Source organism: Echinococcus granulosus, assembly GCF_000524195.1.
Source record: "Echinococcus granulosus chromosome Unknown EG_S00044, whole genome shotgun sequence".
In the NCBI taxonomy this organism is placed as follows: Eukaryota; Metazoa; Platyhelminthes; class Cestoda; order Cyclophyllidea; family Taeniidae; genus Echinococcus; species Echinococcus granulosus.
Window position 1 is genome coordinate 428501 of NW_020170424.1, and position 15859 is coordinate 444359.

Sequence of the window (15859 nt, forward strand, 5' to 3'; positions counted from 1 at the left end):
CCTGGCAGTCATGGGGACTGGCAATCTGAGAGCACTTGAGCCGCTGAACAACGCAGAGAAGTCTACACCCTTGTTGCTTAGTGAATCCGGAGTCAATTTATTCAGACTGTTCACCAGCTCGATGGCATGGACGTTTGCCTACGGCTATAGCCTTTTAACCCTTCTCACCTCTTCAGTGCTGGTAAACCTTCTTTTCGTTAAAGATGACTCCAGGTGCTTCATTGGCGGAATCGGTAAATGAATCCGATGCAAGTGAAGAACAAACCGAACTTCATCGGTTGAATACCAAATCCAGACACTGAAGAAGGGAAAATCTGCTGTAAGGAGGAGTTGACGCGGCTTCCTAGCTTTAAAATAGATCTCAAGGTAAGTATTAGTCTATAAGAGCACTAAAGATGACGTTTAAAAGGAAAAGGCCCTTCATGCTTCTTTGGTTCGACCACCAGCCTGGTGATATGGACAGTATTTCTGTAGGTAGTTTCGCAGTCTGCTCAGTGATACCAAACCCAAACTAGTATGCCACATTACACATCCGGGGATAAGTTATGTACTATAGATCACTAAAAGTCAACTCACTCGATCATTAGTGAAGAGCTCCTGACCTAGTCCAGGAATGGACGACAGAACCGCAGATAGAGGACCGATCTTTAAAATGTTCTGGAATTGTTCGTACATGCTGCGCAGTGTGAAGACGCCTTGCTTCAGCTTCTTGATCAATTCCTCGTTCTCATCAAACTTCATGTCTTTCACCTGACAACAGAGAAGAGTAGGAAGAAAATAAACGATGAGGGTTGATTCTAGCTCTTCCTTCCAAGGCGTTTCTAACCCCTTCACAGACGATGCTGATTACGTGTTGTTGTTGGCGGTGAATAGTTAAAGAGGTGGAATCGGAGCCATCAAAAAGAATAGTGATCCATGTGCATTAAGCGGGACTGATGCTGGAGTATTTTTATCTGGAACCGAATAGAGACCTTTTCAGTCTGCCGCGATTGGGCTACTAAGTTGGTCTTCAGGTCAGCAATGCCGCAGATCTTTAAATCCTTCTGTACATTGGTATAAATGAATTTCCAGACTGGGAATGCTTTACAGCGCCTTCAACGAATGCTACAAAACCATTAAGTGCCCAATTTTAAAACATGCATAAAGTTGACAATTAAACCAAGGGCCCACTGCTATAAAAGAGAAAAATTGACCAGTTTTGCTCACTGGTCTTGTTCAGCACAGTTAGCTATATGGGACAACCTAGTCAAACGATTGCTGTGAGCATATGCATATCGAAATGCTTTGAACGCCAGTTAACGGTAGAGCATCTAAGAGTTGAAGAAATAGCACTGAGAACAAATTTTTAAATTACCATAACTGCTGCAGAACTCAACGCTTTTTCAAGCCCTCAGCTAAAGCTATACAGCAATCCCGATGTTCCATTGCTCTACTACGACTACTTGTCAATAGCTCTTTTCTAACCATTCTAACCGATGGTCAAAAACTAATGTGATTCTTCTCAGGCCACAAACAACTTGCAATCTCTTTGGGACGCCTTCATACAACCAGTTGTCATAAACTAGCAAAAAAAAGGAACTCCACGCATTTATGGATTGCGAGATAGGGCAAGAACTCGAGGCGACATCTACACGTGATGGTTGTATGGAAGGAAAACTAATTAAAAAGTCGGTAGTAACATAAACCCATTAAGACCCTAATACGGCTAAAAAAAGGAAATGTAAACAATCCCGCCTTGAACACTTATTACTCAAATAACCCCTTCCTGATACGAATCATAGAAATAAGCAGATAAACCAACCCTTCCGAGCCTAAATGGCAAAACACTTTGAGAATTCACGGACGATGTCGTATTGTGTACCATCAAAAGCTGTCAAAGCTATTGAATGCACTAACACACCAATTTGCAGTGAGGTCGAACAATCAAATTCAGAAAAGCTGATTACACAAATAAGGCCTTACCATGAGATCTAATGGTACTGAATACATAAAAGAGGATAATGAAGAAAAACTACCTCAAGGACATGGCTGAACTGTAAATTCATGGGGCACCTTACAATGCGATGTGCGATACCTTCTTACACCGGAGCTTGCGACTACGGTTAGTAAATTTTAGAGAGAATAAGGATAGAGGAGGGGGGAGAGGGCACACACAAACCTTTTCAAAGAGGTCCTCCAAATCACCCAGCCCGAGGAGCTTTTTGACAAAGGGGTGCACACGGAAGGGTTCAAAGTCCTCAATGTGCTCACCCGTACCGATGAAGACTATAGGACTGTGGGTGGCAGCCACTGCACTGAGGGCACCACCGCCTAAAATATCATTATTAACTTTGATGAGGGATATGACGCATTTTCCCAGGTTGTAACAGGACGAATTCATTTGCTAATCAGCAGTTCCAAATCATGTATTCCTGAAGTTGAGATCAATGAAGCTGAAGGTAGCTGTAATGGAATTAGGCGACAGATACATCAACTTCAAAATAAAACTAGTGAGATCTCATCGACCTCTTTTACACACTTCACTACCAATTTGCATAAACGAGTGTTGAAACCTTTGCGACAAAATTAAAATTTCAAGCTCACCCTTAGCGTGGCCATCAAGTTTGGTGACGATGACAGAGGCAACATCCACCATTGCTTTGAAGGCACTGGCCTGGGCCTCGCAGGCCTGACCAATTGATGCGTCCATGACATAAATTACGTGGTCTGGATTGATGGCATTGGACACCTATTAAAATAAAGAATCCAATAATTAAAGCCAGAAAGAAATAGACGAACCTGAAGCATTTCCTCGAAAAGCGCCTCTTCCTGCTTGTGTCTACCACTGGTGTCGACAACGATTATCTCAAATTTCTCCTCGTTAAATCGCTTTACACCCTCTTTGGCAATCACAGCGGGATCCGCCTCTGTATAGGAACCATAGTATGGGATTCGGGCTTTCGTGGCATTTTGCTTCAGCTGATCAAAAGCACCGGCACGATAAGTGTCCGCACAGATAAGACATGTCTTCCAACCCTTCTTTTGGTAATGGTATGCGAGTTTTGTAGCCGTGGTAGTCTTACCACTACCTTGCAATCCAACCAGCATGATGACATTGCTCTTCCCCTTAGTTGGTTGCCAAGCTTTCACTTGAGGATCAATAATCCTAACAAGTTCATTGAAAACAGCGCTTTCAATTAGTTTTCTCTTATTAACTCCCGCTGCCAGCTCGTCAAAGTTGATCATCGACTTGACATTTTCACGTAGTTGTTTGACCAACCGGATATTCACATCAGACTCGATTAGGGCAGTGCAAATTTCTTTCAAAAGGCTGTTAAGGACATCTTCATTGATTATTGTGGCATTTCCGAGGCTTCTGAGCGCAGAAGTGATCTTACGTCCGAGTTCAGCTAACACCATCTCCGGGGAAAAAAGGCCGGGATATGGAAAGCCAAGTATGTGATTGGCTCCACATATAGCGAATCAGAAGGTAGGAAAATTATTTCTCACCTATACCACCAAAACAAAAAACGATTTCCGTATTAAAAAAACATTGGGACCAAAGGCCTTTCAAAGGACGAGAGTTCTTAATAACTTGGAGGCGTATGGAGGCATATGGTGCACTCAAAATAATAGACCCAAGTTAAAACCAATAGAAAATTGGCCTACGCGTGCGTATATCCTGGACGAGTGACCAGCTGGCAGCCTTTTGTAAGATTTCGTGTATATAAACAATATATATACATATTAGAGTAGCGATTAAGAGACCTTTTAAATTTTAGTTTAAGAGATAGAAATATTTAGGAATCAATGGCTTGAGATGCAATCTAAAAGCTAATACGTTTCTTTTTTAGCTTATGGCCTTTTTTGTCCCAAAACTACATTGGATTATTCCGTGCCATCGTGCAGACTTCTTATCTTGTTGAATATGCTTAATATTAAATACCCTGCTGTTTGTGACTCTCAATGCAACATCAGAGTCATACTTCTCATATTGCTAGAAAATAAGTTTATGAGCTACTGTAAGCCATCATGCATTCGCCTTCACATATTAATTAAACAAAAGAAGGCGCAAGCACCTTTATAAGTACACATAAAATTAAAGGAAATTACTTGGTATGACTCTCATTTATTAAACAAATTTAAAATGCGGGGGAATTTTACATGCCATGGTAACTAAGTTGCCTTATTTTCCTCAGCCGACTGACAAATTTTAAGGTTGCGAACAAAGGTATCTACTGCGTAGGTACGAATTCGTCGAAGTGATACTGCCCAGAGAAACGTGGCGTCTGCCTTTGAAAATTTCCTAATTTCACATTCTGTCACAACTCGGCATTAACTCAAATGAAAACTTCCTAAATTTCTTTAGGCATAAACTCATCATAAAACCCAGGGGATCGTTTTTTTAAACTCTGAGAATTTATAGGCTATATAAACTTTGGAAAGCGATGTGTATGCAGATTGTGGATATTTGAAGTTTTGATAGCCATTTTGGCAGCACCCTTTCATAAGTTTTCAAACCTAAAAATACCAATCAAACGTTCACCTTGTTCTGCCAGATTACTCAAGGGTCTATTAAAGTCTAGTCAGACATTTGACAAAGAGGTGTAGTGAGACCAATGCTCAAAAGGTGAAGTGGAGCGATGCAGTGTTCAACTTCATAAAATAGCATATTTAACCCGGCAAGCCCTTTGTCCCTGCTCTATGATGCTCTCATTAACACTCTAGCCCTTCAGCCCTTCTAGAAGGCTTAAACTGCAAACGTGCTAATGACAGCAAGCAGATCCGATCGAAAACGACGGTCGGATCATTAAGCCTTAACGCTATAAAGCAAACCACTTACTATGGGTGGATGAATATGGTTGGACTTCTGACTTATAGATTAAAGCGCGTCTTCTTTTGGCAACTTTAATGACGCTACCATGAAGGCACTTTCTACGCCTCAACAGAGATAATCACACAAGTATAATGACACCTCCTCCACGTCTTCACTTGACGAGGGAAGAATCGGTATAAGAGTAATATGGAAAGTAGAAAGAGATAAGGAATATCAGATTTACAAAGTGGCTTTAGATTTTGCACTTAATTAAATGGCCCCCCTCTCAGGCCACCATTTTGGTGACCAGCGAACGATATAGGAAATTTACCTATAGCAAAGTAGCATCAACTTTTAAACACTGTGAAGTTGGAGTTAACCTTTTCTAATACAATTTTAGAATCAAACTAGATTATATGCCCGTAAGCAGCTGAAAAACTGCCTTTTCGTAGGATGTTTTTGCAACACTTGCCATGCATAGATGGCCTTAGTAGATGAAGAATCATCTTGAACACCGTGAGCTGAGCTAAAGAAAAGGACTAATCAATGTAGGGAATTGAGACGCTGTCTTGATGCGCATATTTTACGGTGGATCTTTGCCACTCATCCATGTCCTCGCACTCTCAGGAATACCCGGGGTGATAATAACAGTCAGATTATTCGAATACCATTGCCTACATACAGTCTTAGATTTATTTACCACTTGAAGAATCCAGGTAAACAAAATGTTTTGTTTGTTCGACTCTTAGTTTTGGTTACTGGGCAACCCCATTGGCCCTAAGCACTGCCGCTCTAATAGTACGTTCTTCATAATCTTTAAAAAGTCCGTAGAAGCTACATAAGAACAAAACGCAGTTAAACGAAGAGGAACCCCGTGGGTAGAAATTGCTTTCATTGATTTTAATAAATGTTTCAAATTTGCTTCATTTAAAGTAGTCTAATGCAACGGATTAATTTTGCATGTAACTTAAAAAGTTATTTGCATTTCCATATAAAGTAAACAAACTACCTACATATAAAACTCCCAATAAGGAGGTATGCCTACCTTACAAAGCATATGCTTTCAAATATTGTTGGCAGCAAATCGAAGTATCTTAATAATTTTCTCCTAAGATTTGCAAATACAAGTTCATTTTGAATGACCTTTTGAATATATGGTGGGTTTTTTACAACACAATTGAATGAAAATTGCAGAATATGGTTCTTACTTGACAGAGATCTTTCAATGTTTGTGAAAAGCCCCTTAGCCTTTATTTTGGTCATATGCAGTCCGAAAGCACACTGCCGTCCCTCTTCTCACGCGCACTTGGGAACTATCTTAAGATTAAAAAAACTGGAACGGTTTCAACAGATGACAAATTTAGGGTATGCTTTATAAATTCCCATGATTCCCCTGTTACGATCGTGCCGCGCTGCTTGTTTTTCTGTCTTATTTCATTTTTTAGCTTTTATATAAGTTTTCTTGATTTCAGTCGTTGGTTTCATGGTAAAACCTTGTTGCTTCTGACGTGCATAGGAGTTAATACAAGACAGCTGTGCAATATGTCAAGAGGCCATTCAGATGATCAATCAACTCGAGCTATTTAGTAAAAATGAGTTACTCGAGGATCTATCCACTCAATCAATTCGTTACCTTACTCTTCCCGCCTTCCTGGCTTTTTTTAATGGCCAAAAAACCGATCGAGAGGAGCGGCTAACTACATTGAAACTTGCTCAGGCATGCAAATTCTGTCTTGGTCAAATTTTGTTAGACCTACTATGACGAGTTTCTGGATTTAGTCGACTGTTACGGCATTCCCGACTTACCAAAGCGTCAAACAGCGCATGATTTTTCTGGGCAAGTAAATGTCAAGTAGTTTTTGCGCGCGCCAAATATGGTTTCGTAGTTGTGCTTAGTACCTGCCATTTTCTTCTTCAGTGATGGTGCTAATTCGAAATCGAAACCATCCGTAGTTAGATGGGATCCTAACGCTGTTCGTGAAGAAAAAATTCGTGCCTACAAGGCGAAAAAAGCTCTTGAACAACGTCTGGAAAACTTCCACTTCCTTGATACTTCCCATGTGGACGATGAGGTTCTGGTAAGCGAGTCTCTCCTTTGAAGGAAAATCTTGCCCTTTGGGATTGATAACCGAGTATTATTTATTTTGAGAGGGAAGAAAGTTTGGCGATTGTTCGCTATTGGGCCTATACAGCGGTTGAAGAGCTGAAATTGATTAGTGAGGAGGTGGCCATTCTTTTGCGGTTTCTAGAGCCGCAGGGGCCCTCTTCGCCTTTCCCTCCCCCTCCCCCTCCCCCAATCAGTCGACAACCTCCACTCCTCATCACTCGGGAAGAGATTCAAGCTGCTGTCTTCGGTGCCGGCTATCCAAGTTTGCCGACTATGACTCTTGATCACTTTGTTGAACTGCAGGTATGAGACCAAGTGCATTTTGTGTTTTTAAGCAACAATAATATCTCGAACCGGCCAATGTAATCATGCGGTTCTGTAGGTGCAACAAGGGCTGATGCCACTGCCACAACCGGCTAAAGGCAACAAAGTAAACAATAAAGGAGGCACATGGCGACGTATTAATCCTTCGGAAACTGCAGAGGTCAAACAAGAAGCGGAAACAAGAGCAGCGAAGGAGGATGCGCTGGAAGACGCGTACTCGGAAGAACAGCGGGCGAAAGCGCGCAAATTTGACGAATTCAAAGATGAGCATCGGCGTGGTTCTGGGAACCGTGCTAATCGTGGTTGATGACTCAGATAACCAATAAATAGGTTCGCACACCATAACCCCGTCCTTTGCCTTTCTCTTATCCAGGACCAGTTTGAATGGATGTTTGACGGGGGGGAGGTTTTGGCTGCGCTTCAAACATATTATTCAATTATTTACAGAAGCGACGTGTTGAGGCGATAAATGCGGAGGAGCCGGCTTTCATAAAGCGCTTTCGGGAGCGATCCGGCATGCGTCCAGAAGCCACAATCGAGAGCAAAGTACATTTTGGGTGATGATATATTTACTTGATTTACATCAGTAGCAAGAATATTTTAACGGCAGGATTTTGTGGGTGTCTTGGCTAGCTTTGACATCTCTGTTTTAATGAGTATTGGAAAGTATACATGGTTTGAATTGCCTATGCTGGGTTGCATTTTCATCTCTACCGTCACACTGTTTGCTCCTCCAATTGGCATATTTGAAGTCATCGTTTTCAGAATTGATGATACATCTTGTGGTTTTAACTGTTAAAATAAATGTCTTCTGTGTTTCCATTACTGATGCAAAGTAGTCAGAGTTTTCTCACCCGCTTCTTGCGATTCGCGATTAGTATTTGTACCAAGATTTTGAGTGTTCACCTCTGGTTGCGCTTACCTCTGGATGCTTATTTCCCTCCGCCACATTTTTTTATCGTCTGGAATAGATTCAGGCTTGTGTATTTTTTCCAAAATTTGATTTTTTAAAATAAGCGAATATTGCATTCGTCTTAAAATCCCATTTTACTTAACAGAGAGCTGTATTCTCCAGCTTTCTAATGAGAAGAATTTAGTTTTGCCCGGAAGCGGTTTAATTTCCTTCAATTTTAATTATAGATAAGTGTTTGGATAGACAATCTAGTTCATTTTATGGATCCTTCCTTCTGTTGATTTTTCTACCCAAAGCAAAGAACCTACTCGAGTTTATTATGAACTACACATTTTGTCTTTCCCCTCCCTTCCCCATATCGTGTGGTTTCTCCCAACAGAGGGTACAACCGCGGTGTGGTGGAGACGACGATGAAGATTGGCGTGACAGGGAGGACGAAGCCCCCCAAGTGGTAGCTGGTATTGGTGTTAGCGAGTCTGAGGCCATCGACTTTGCTCAACGAAATCTCGTTAAGAAACAACCCCAGACAAAGAAATCAGGTGCGGAAAATAACAACAAACCCACTGCTGAGGAAATTGAAGCAGAACGGTCTGGTTCGTTTTTTCGAATAAACCTTGCCACTTATTCTTTCGTCAGTACGTGGTACTTTACAAGCTGCTTTTCCATATTGCCATTGTAGGCAGGGTGCTCTTTCGCAAACCAAAAGCCAAGGAAGATAGCAAGGATATGAGGGAAAAGAGAGACAGAAGTGGGAGGAAAGGAGAAAACGAGGGGGTTAAAAAGACTGAAATGGTGAAAAGGAACAAAAAATCAGGAGGAAGCCTCTCTTTTAGCTATGACGATGAAGAGGATGGGATGCTTGAGTAAATGTGACAAAATCTGTCATCTGTAAATAAGTTTAACCACCTTGTTGGTCTTAATTTTATAAACTGCGGTAGGCTCTTGCTTAGACCTCGGTTCACCGCCTCAACCTTTCGATTTGGTTTAAATTTTTGTGCCTCATCCTCGTGCTAATTTTTCAGAATGGTATTCTTGTTCTCTTTGCAATGTTTTCAAGTAATAATAATGACCTGGTTCGTTTCAGACTTTTGCAGATTGTAATTTGACATTACTCTGAGAGGGATAACCCTCACAGTCATAGATAATGGTTTGGAAGGCACATCTGCTCGAATGCTGACATGGATTTGCATTAGGTTGGATCATTAATACGAATTATCTTTTTGGACTGAGCCAAATTGAAACCTTATCACTTAAAAACAGTAATTTGAGCAATTTCGAATCTCTCGGTAGTAAATAGATTTGGCAACTTAGAATTGGTAGATCAGAGTTGTTTATTCTCTAACCGTGTGGACTCTTCGGTCGTCTTACCTTTTTAGTTGCCCGTTTTGGCGTTCTGTGCATGACTATAGCCTCTCGACTCCTCCCTCCGCTGTTAGTAACTTTCTTCCACCCTGGCAATGCCTTATTATGAACCTGGGGGCGAATCAAGGAGCGACAATTTGTTTGTTTTGATTTAAGCGTGGGGTAAGCAAATAAATTCGTGCAGCCTCCTAATGACACGTGCTAGATAACTACAGAAATCCCCGCCAGATAATTACCATTGTTATCGGAAATTCTTCCCCTAAAAGTGCTAGGATGCTACGTATTCCATCTCCATCAGATATTGTGTGCCTAGAAGGCAAAAAGAGGTCTAGGACCGCCGACTTTTTCTCTCGTATTGTCTCCCCTACTTCGTGTCTGATCATACCATCTCGGGCGAAAAAAATAAGGGGCAAGAAGCGGATATTTTGGGAGCTTTGTCACCGCCCCTCATTGCGTGTGGATGGTGTCCATTTGCCTAGATTATAGACCACAATAGGACCTATCCCCTTTCTGATTACAGGGTTTTTCTTGATCTTAGAATTCGCTGTTATATGCCTTGATTACGATAGCTGGGTGGCGAAAAAGGAGGTCATGATGATATGCCACCGCAAAATCGATACAATTATTTTACCCAAGAGGAGAAGACAGTTTCTTTACCTTTTGGATTATAGTAGCACCATAGATGTAGTCGAGGTCTCCTCTAGCCCCAGCGTTGAATCTATTTACACCAAACTCCATTTCTTCCAAACTGCAATATACTTAGTTTCTAAGGCAATAAAGAAGTGAAGTAAATTGCATAGAGCCCCCTGTAAAACACTCTACTCGACAAAACTCACTGCAAATGGGATGCAGAAAGACATGACGATCAGATAAGCCGCGCTTTTTCACATCACGTGTACAATCAGCTGATTGCCACGCCTGCGCACGCGCCAATCGATAGGGCGGCGGAGGGAGCGCAGTCCACTCGGCGAGTATCCCAAAATGGGTGAGGAGAAGTTGGGCTATCCCTATACCCGGCCGCGGGTGCCTATTTATGCGACGTACGGCAGTCCCGGTCCTGTCTACAAACTGCCTCCATTATTGGGCGAAAAGGATCACGACTTTGAGAGCATTCATATAAAAGCTCCGGCTTACTCGTTCGGCCATCAATACAAGAATCTCTATTATGAGGCTAGTCCGGGACCAGCTGCCTATCCTCAAAACGGCAAGATGACCAATCATGGTCTCATGCAGGGTCCAGCTTACAGCCTGAAACAGAGATTAGATCCAGACTCCTCATCGCCTGGACCTGGACCAGCTCAATACCTTCCCAATGACAATGCGGTGCATCCGAGATCCCCGGGGTACCAGTTTGGGCTGGCAGCACCGGATCTTCTCAAAAACCCCGGGCCCGGTAAGCAGACTTGACGATTTCTCGTTTATAAGTTAGTTCCGGGGATGCGCATAAGCCCTAGCCTCTAAGGTTGTAAAAATTTTATCGTGTGAAAGAAGACTTCTTTTTAACATAGCACTGTGGGCCGAGAAGTTCCTTTTACAGCTCAACTCGTGAGTCACCTTGTAACCACATTAGCCAGTATTTGACAAACCAATCAAGTCTCTCGGCCGCTTCTTCACTGACAGCTAGGAAAAAGAGGTGAATATTCGTTGCTACTTTTCCCCGTTCCTTTTTTAAAATTCAGCTCCGAACGCCTACTCACTGCCTCGACCAGATATTATTAGTGGAAAGATTTCAGCACCTCAGTACACTCTGACCGGCCGAAATGATGGTCTTTCTACACCAAAGGTGATTTTTTGTTAATGTTTTCTTCTACTTTTAACTATCAAATGTGAAACAAATTTGGTGATTAGGACCAAAAAATCTTCCCTTTTTTTACCAAGAAAATAAAAACAAGAAGGTTTAAAATGTCAGCAATGTCCCAGCATCCTCCCTGATCTCGTAATAACTCTGGACGGCGTGGAAGAGAAGACATTGTTGAAGTAGTGGAGGATGAGGCAACTACAGACAGCCAGAAGACCACGCCACTAAGCCGGATGCACAAACGCCAGAGATTGATGAGTCCACGGCAAGAGGCTTCAGAACTCGACTTCAATAAATTAACTTGAATATAGTGAGACGGTAGTTATAAACTTAGGTAGTAGAATTTATTCAGGCGAGGTATTAATTCAAGCTTCATGGGAAGGGTTGTGGTCCCTTAAACTGTTAGAAAGAAACTGACTCTTTCCCCTTTTCGTGCACCAGAACCCCGGCCCAGCGGACTACACTATCGGCAACCCCGAGATCACCAAACCATCTGCACCCAAGTTCTCCATGGGCGCCACTTTACCGATCCCCCTGAAGCCTATGCCTGGTCCGGCTGATTATCGTGTAGACGACGTAGGTTTTCGCCTTCGGCATCACCAAATGCCTTCCACTCTTTTAAAATAGTTTATAACCAGACACGTTTTCCTTTCCTCCCTCCAGGTGACACTAACTCGACGCAGAGCACCCAAGTTCTCCATGGGCATCTACCACAGCCCCTACAAGTTGGATATCATTGACAAAGGCAAAGATGATTGGTTGGAGTGCTGATGACCCTGAGGCCTCACCAGAAGATCTGTTTGACCCCTCTGGTTTAATTTCCACATGTGTGTGTGTGTGGGGTGTGAAACAACTGACTCTTCTCAGTATTTTGTTTCAACAATCCCACTTAAAAAACAATTTTCTCGAAATTTGAGCCTTTTTTCAGGCTAAGGATGGTAGGGTAAGATTTTGGGCTTGAAAAGGGCGAACTAGGCGATCCGCAATCGCTAGCAAAGGGCTGTGGAATATAGGTACCACATGATCAGTGGGATAAACCACTTGAACCAATTTAATTCGTGTTTTATGCGCAGGTGAGGAGGCAGAAATCAGGAGATTAACTATAATTTGGTGGCATTTAATGCAAATTTAATAGCTTTCCTGCATGCCTGCAAGAAGTTTAGCTTGGATGCGTTGACATCGAATTGACAAGAGGAACGCCGGCTTAAAAGCGAGCAACGAGAGTCCCAATTTCCTCTGTAATCTTTCTCAGGACGAAAACTATTCAAAAGAAGGCAAGTCTTGGACGGTATTATTGGGTTAAGCTGTGTAGGGGAATTTGACAAAATGGTGGTTGGACAAAGGCATGGATGCATAGAAGGCCAAGTAGGTGATTTGGACGCCCGAAATATTCTTGACCTATTTTGGGATGGTACAAAACTTCTGGTTGTGTAAATAGTCGGCGATGGAGGGGTGAAGGACGTTTTTGGGCGGACGAAGCGGGAATAGAACCGAGGCAGATTCGCCTTCAGAATTGACACTGCATGTTAGATCTGGCCAGAATTATAGTTCCACGCCACTAGCAGAACAGACATTTTGCCGGCTTAGCCCACCCCACAAATGATTGTCTTGACGGCATGCATAATTCCAGCACCTTCGCTTAAGCGCAGAGGCTATCCACAAATAGGCGTGTATTGGTCGATTTGCGGTTTTGTCTCCGGGAATGGGGAATGGTTACTCCCGTTTCTTCGGCTGTCGGCTTTGGCCTTGCCTATCCAGGTCTCACAGATATTCAAGGTGTAAAGACCCGGCCAACCGGCAACTTTTCAAGGAATGCCTTGCTCTTTGATATGGTCGTACCCTCCCAGAACATGGGGCTCGGACAATAGAGCGCTAAAATTCTAACCACAACACCGAACTACCACAATGCATTAGGTAATTTTTTTGGCACTTGCAGCGGTTTCAAGAGGCCTCACCTCACAGCGACCGCACCACTCCAATCCATACTAACAGGGTTCGCAATGGAAGGCATAGGCATTGACAACATGGGGAAGTGGATATATTCTGGTTATGGGAGACTGTTTCACGAAAGCAGCTAAAGCTTAACCCCTGATGACAGAAGACGCATGGTCTTTCTTCAGTCAATGGCATTGACAGCACAAAGTGCCTGAAACGGTACTTAGCGACTCTTTGCTGAAATATGCGCGAACTTCGGGATTTTTAAGACATATAAGACACCTAGACATCCGCGAGGTAATAAACAGGTGAAAAGAACGAGTCGCACCCTGAGAGAAATACTACCAGCTTTCAACAAGGATGTACAAACGGAAGACGGGATTAACGCCATGGACGGAGCCTCCTTGCCTACAGTCCATGCATTACCGGCGTTTCACCACTCAAGATGCTTACAGGTAGTGAAACGATAGTACAAACTGATATTTCTTTAACAAATATGGAAGAAGCGATCCACGATATCCCACAATACATCCTGTGGCTAAATAAGGAATGGGACAAAAATTGTAAAATCACCCGTGGAGCAAAAATGCATTCCAAGAAGTGCTAGCCGTCTCACGCAGTGCTCAACCAATCACCGATCTCCGCGCAAGATGCACCCCTACAAAGGTACACCAACTTTTGGATACGAAGATGGAGCTGACGTACAAACGAGAGAAGTAATACCACCAGAAACGGCATTTGCAAGGACCGCGCATTAAGGAAACATAGAAGACTACTATTAAAAAGACGAGGGAGCTGTGCAATGCGTCTTTTAGGTAAGAGGCAGTCAGCGAGCCCGAAACTTGTGGCGGAATGGACGCCATCTGTTCCCAAGGAGGAGTGTACTCAGGACATTCATAACCCTGATCACTGTGCTCGTTCATCCTATCCCCAATGAAGAATGCCCACACCTAATCAGTCCACTCATTCTAAGGGATTCAAGGCCAAGGTGGAAGAGGTGAATGCCAAATCTGTTACAGGCTGGCAGTTTGATGATAACATGCTTAAATTTGCTGTCTCGTTGTACTAGGAAAAAATAGGCGAAATTTTTGAAACGAACTTGTAATGCATGGACCACCCACTAAAATCGCAACACACTTTAAGATGGCTCGTGTTTCGCACGAAATTTATGATTAAATTGACAGTTTGAAAGAAACCGATCATAACAAACTATTGGTGATACGCCGTCGTAGGATCTAAAATTAGGAGGCAGTTATACTTGGCAACGTATTCAGATAAACACAAATGGCCTCATTTCTGCCATTTATTCAGCCTACTTAATGGCAGTTAACTCCGACGCATAATTTTTTCTGACATTGCACTAGTGAACCAAATTTTCATTTTGGAAATGAAGTGCAGTAAAATTTGCCCCACCTCCACGGCAAAAGCATGAATTTAGAAGGAATTTTCGGGTCCTTTATTGGCAGAAAATGCAAAAAAATCAAATTCCATATTTTATCGGTCCGCAAGGTCAAAACTTCTATCAAATCAAGGCATGATTTAGATGAAGAAGGCCTCTAATTAAAAAGCATTTAGCCCGCCTTGCTGTTTATTCTGTTGCTTATTCCGTATTGTGTTCTCCCATTGGTTCCTTACCCTCTAAACAAGAGAAATCAGGAGAGGAGGACGAGAAACTTTGGTGAAATTTAAAAGATTATCAAAGTCCGATGTCGTTTTTCGACTAAGGGCTCAAGGATGTTTGGTTAGTTGTGTTGTCTGTGTAAGCTAACCACTTGCCACCTACAAGGTGCCTTCAAATCGGCATTTGTTGAACTTCATCAAGCTGGTTCTCACTATTCACAGTAGGAAAAAATATGAAATTCTCATTAGGTTTGCAAACTCCTCCACAGCCATGTGTTTGCCTTAAGGCTCCACCCGAATCCCAAGAATTTAGGATTTTGTAAATTGACGAACGCCCAGATTTTGCGTGTCTCCTATAAAAATCGTGAATTTAGTTGACGTTTTAGAGGAATATTTGCTTTCCTGTCCTAATCTGTAATTAATTAAATCGCCTCCGAGGTGAGAGCCCAAGTTTTAAAGACACGAGAAATCATTAAATTTTGACTTCGGCCATCTGCCCGTATACAACCATCCATCCCGTATCCATCCATCCAGCATAAATCCATTAATCCATCCTGTGGCCATCCATCCCGTACCATCCGTTCATTTTGTATCCATCCATTCATTCATCCACTCATTCATCCATCATTTTCTGTAGGCAAGCTTTGCTTCACAGTTTGAACACTAACCAGGGGTGAATGTTGCTGATCAGTAAAAACGGACCCCCTGACTACTGCAAAGCCAACACACACTGGTGGTCAGCAGTGGATAGTCGCTGCCGCTGATTTGGCCATATTTTGACAAATTTTCCATACTTGACCTTCGGTATTTGTTGTCTAGTAGAAATGTGTTTCAGCTTATGCTCGGATTCATCCACATTTTTTTCCACCTTCCTCCTTACAAAAAGGCGTCTTCAGTAAGCAAAATTATTAAAAAATCTAGTTGAGCTTAAATAAAGAGTTCTGGATTGCATCCCAACTAAACAAAATACTCAGGGAACTGGTTAAAACAAAAAATGTCTTTTGC

At 42.5% G+C, this 15859-nt stretch overlaps 2 protein-coding genes across 2 annotated transcripts in view; one reads left to right on the forward strand and one right to left on the reverse strand. All coding sequences in view use genetic code 11, as the record gives it.

The window, feature by feature from the left end:
• The window catches only part of EGR_05702 (Signal recognition particle protein), a gene marked incomplete at both ends in the record, with an annotated part of 35951 nt that extends 32552 nt beyond the window's left edge, over positions 1-3399 (reverse strand). The window contains 4 exons of the mRNA XM_024494951.1: positions 577-750; positions 2159-2310; positions 2584-2728; positions 2779-3399. Of these exons, the coding sequence (XP_024350647.1) occupies positions 577-750; positions 2159-2310; positions 2584-2728; positions 2779-3399 (1092 nt within the window). The remainder of the gene's footprint in view (positions 1-576; positions 751-2158; positions 2311-2583; positions 2729-2778) is intronic.
• Positions 3400-6058: 2659 nt separating this feature from the next.
• Positions 6059-12070, forward strand: EGR_05703 (Immunoglobulin-binding protein; the record flags this gene model as incomplete). Its single annotated transcript, XM_024494952.1, has 13 exons — positions 6059-6160; positions 6312-6541; positions 6714-6873; positions 6945-7205; positions 7285-7528; positions 7633-7772; positions 8519-8732; positions 8819-9002; positions 9516-9640; positions 10442-10894; positions 11181-11284; positions 11741-11875; positions 11963-12070. The coding sequence occupies 13 exons, from the start codon at positions 6059-6061 to the stop codon at positions 12068-12070; spliced, it is 2460 nt and encodes an 819-aa protein (XP_024350648.1).
• Positions 12071-15859: the final 3789 nt, after the last annotated feature.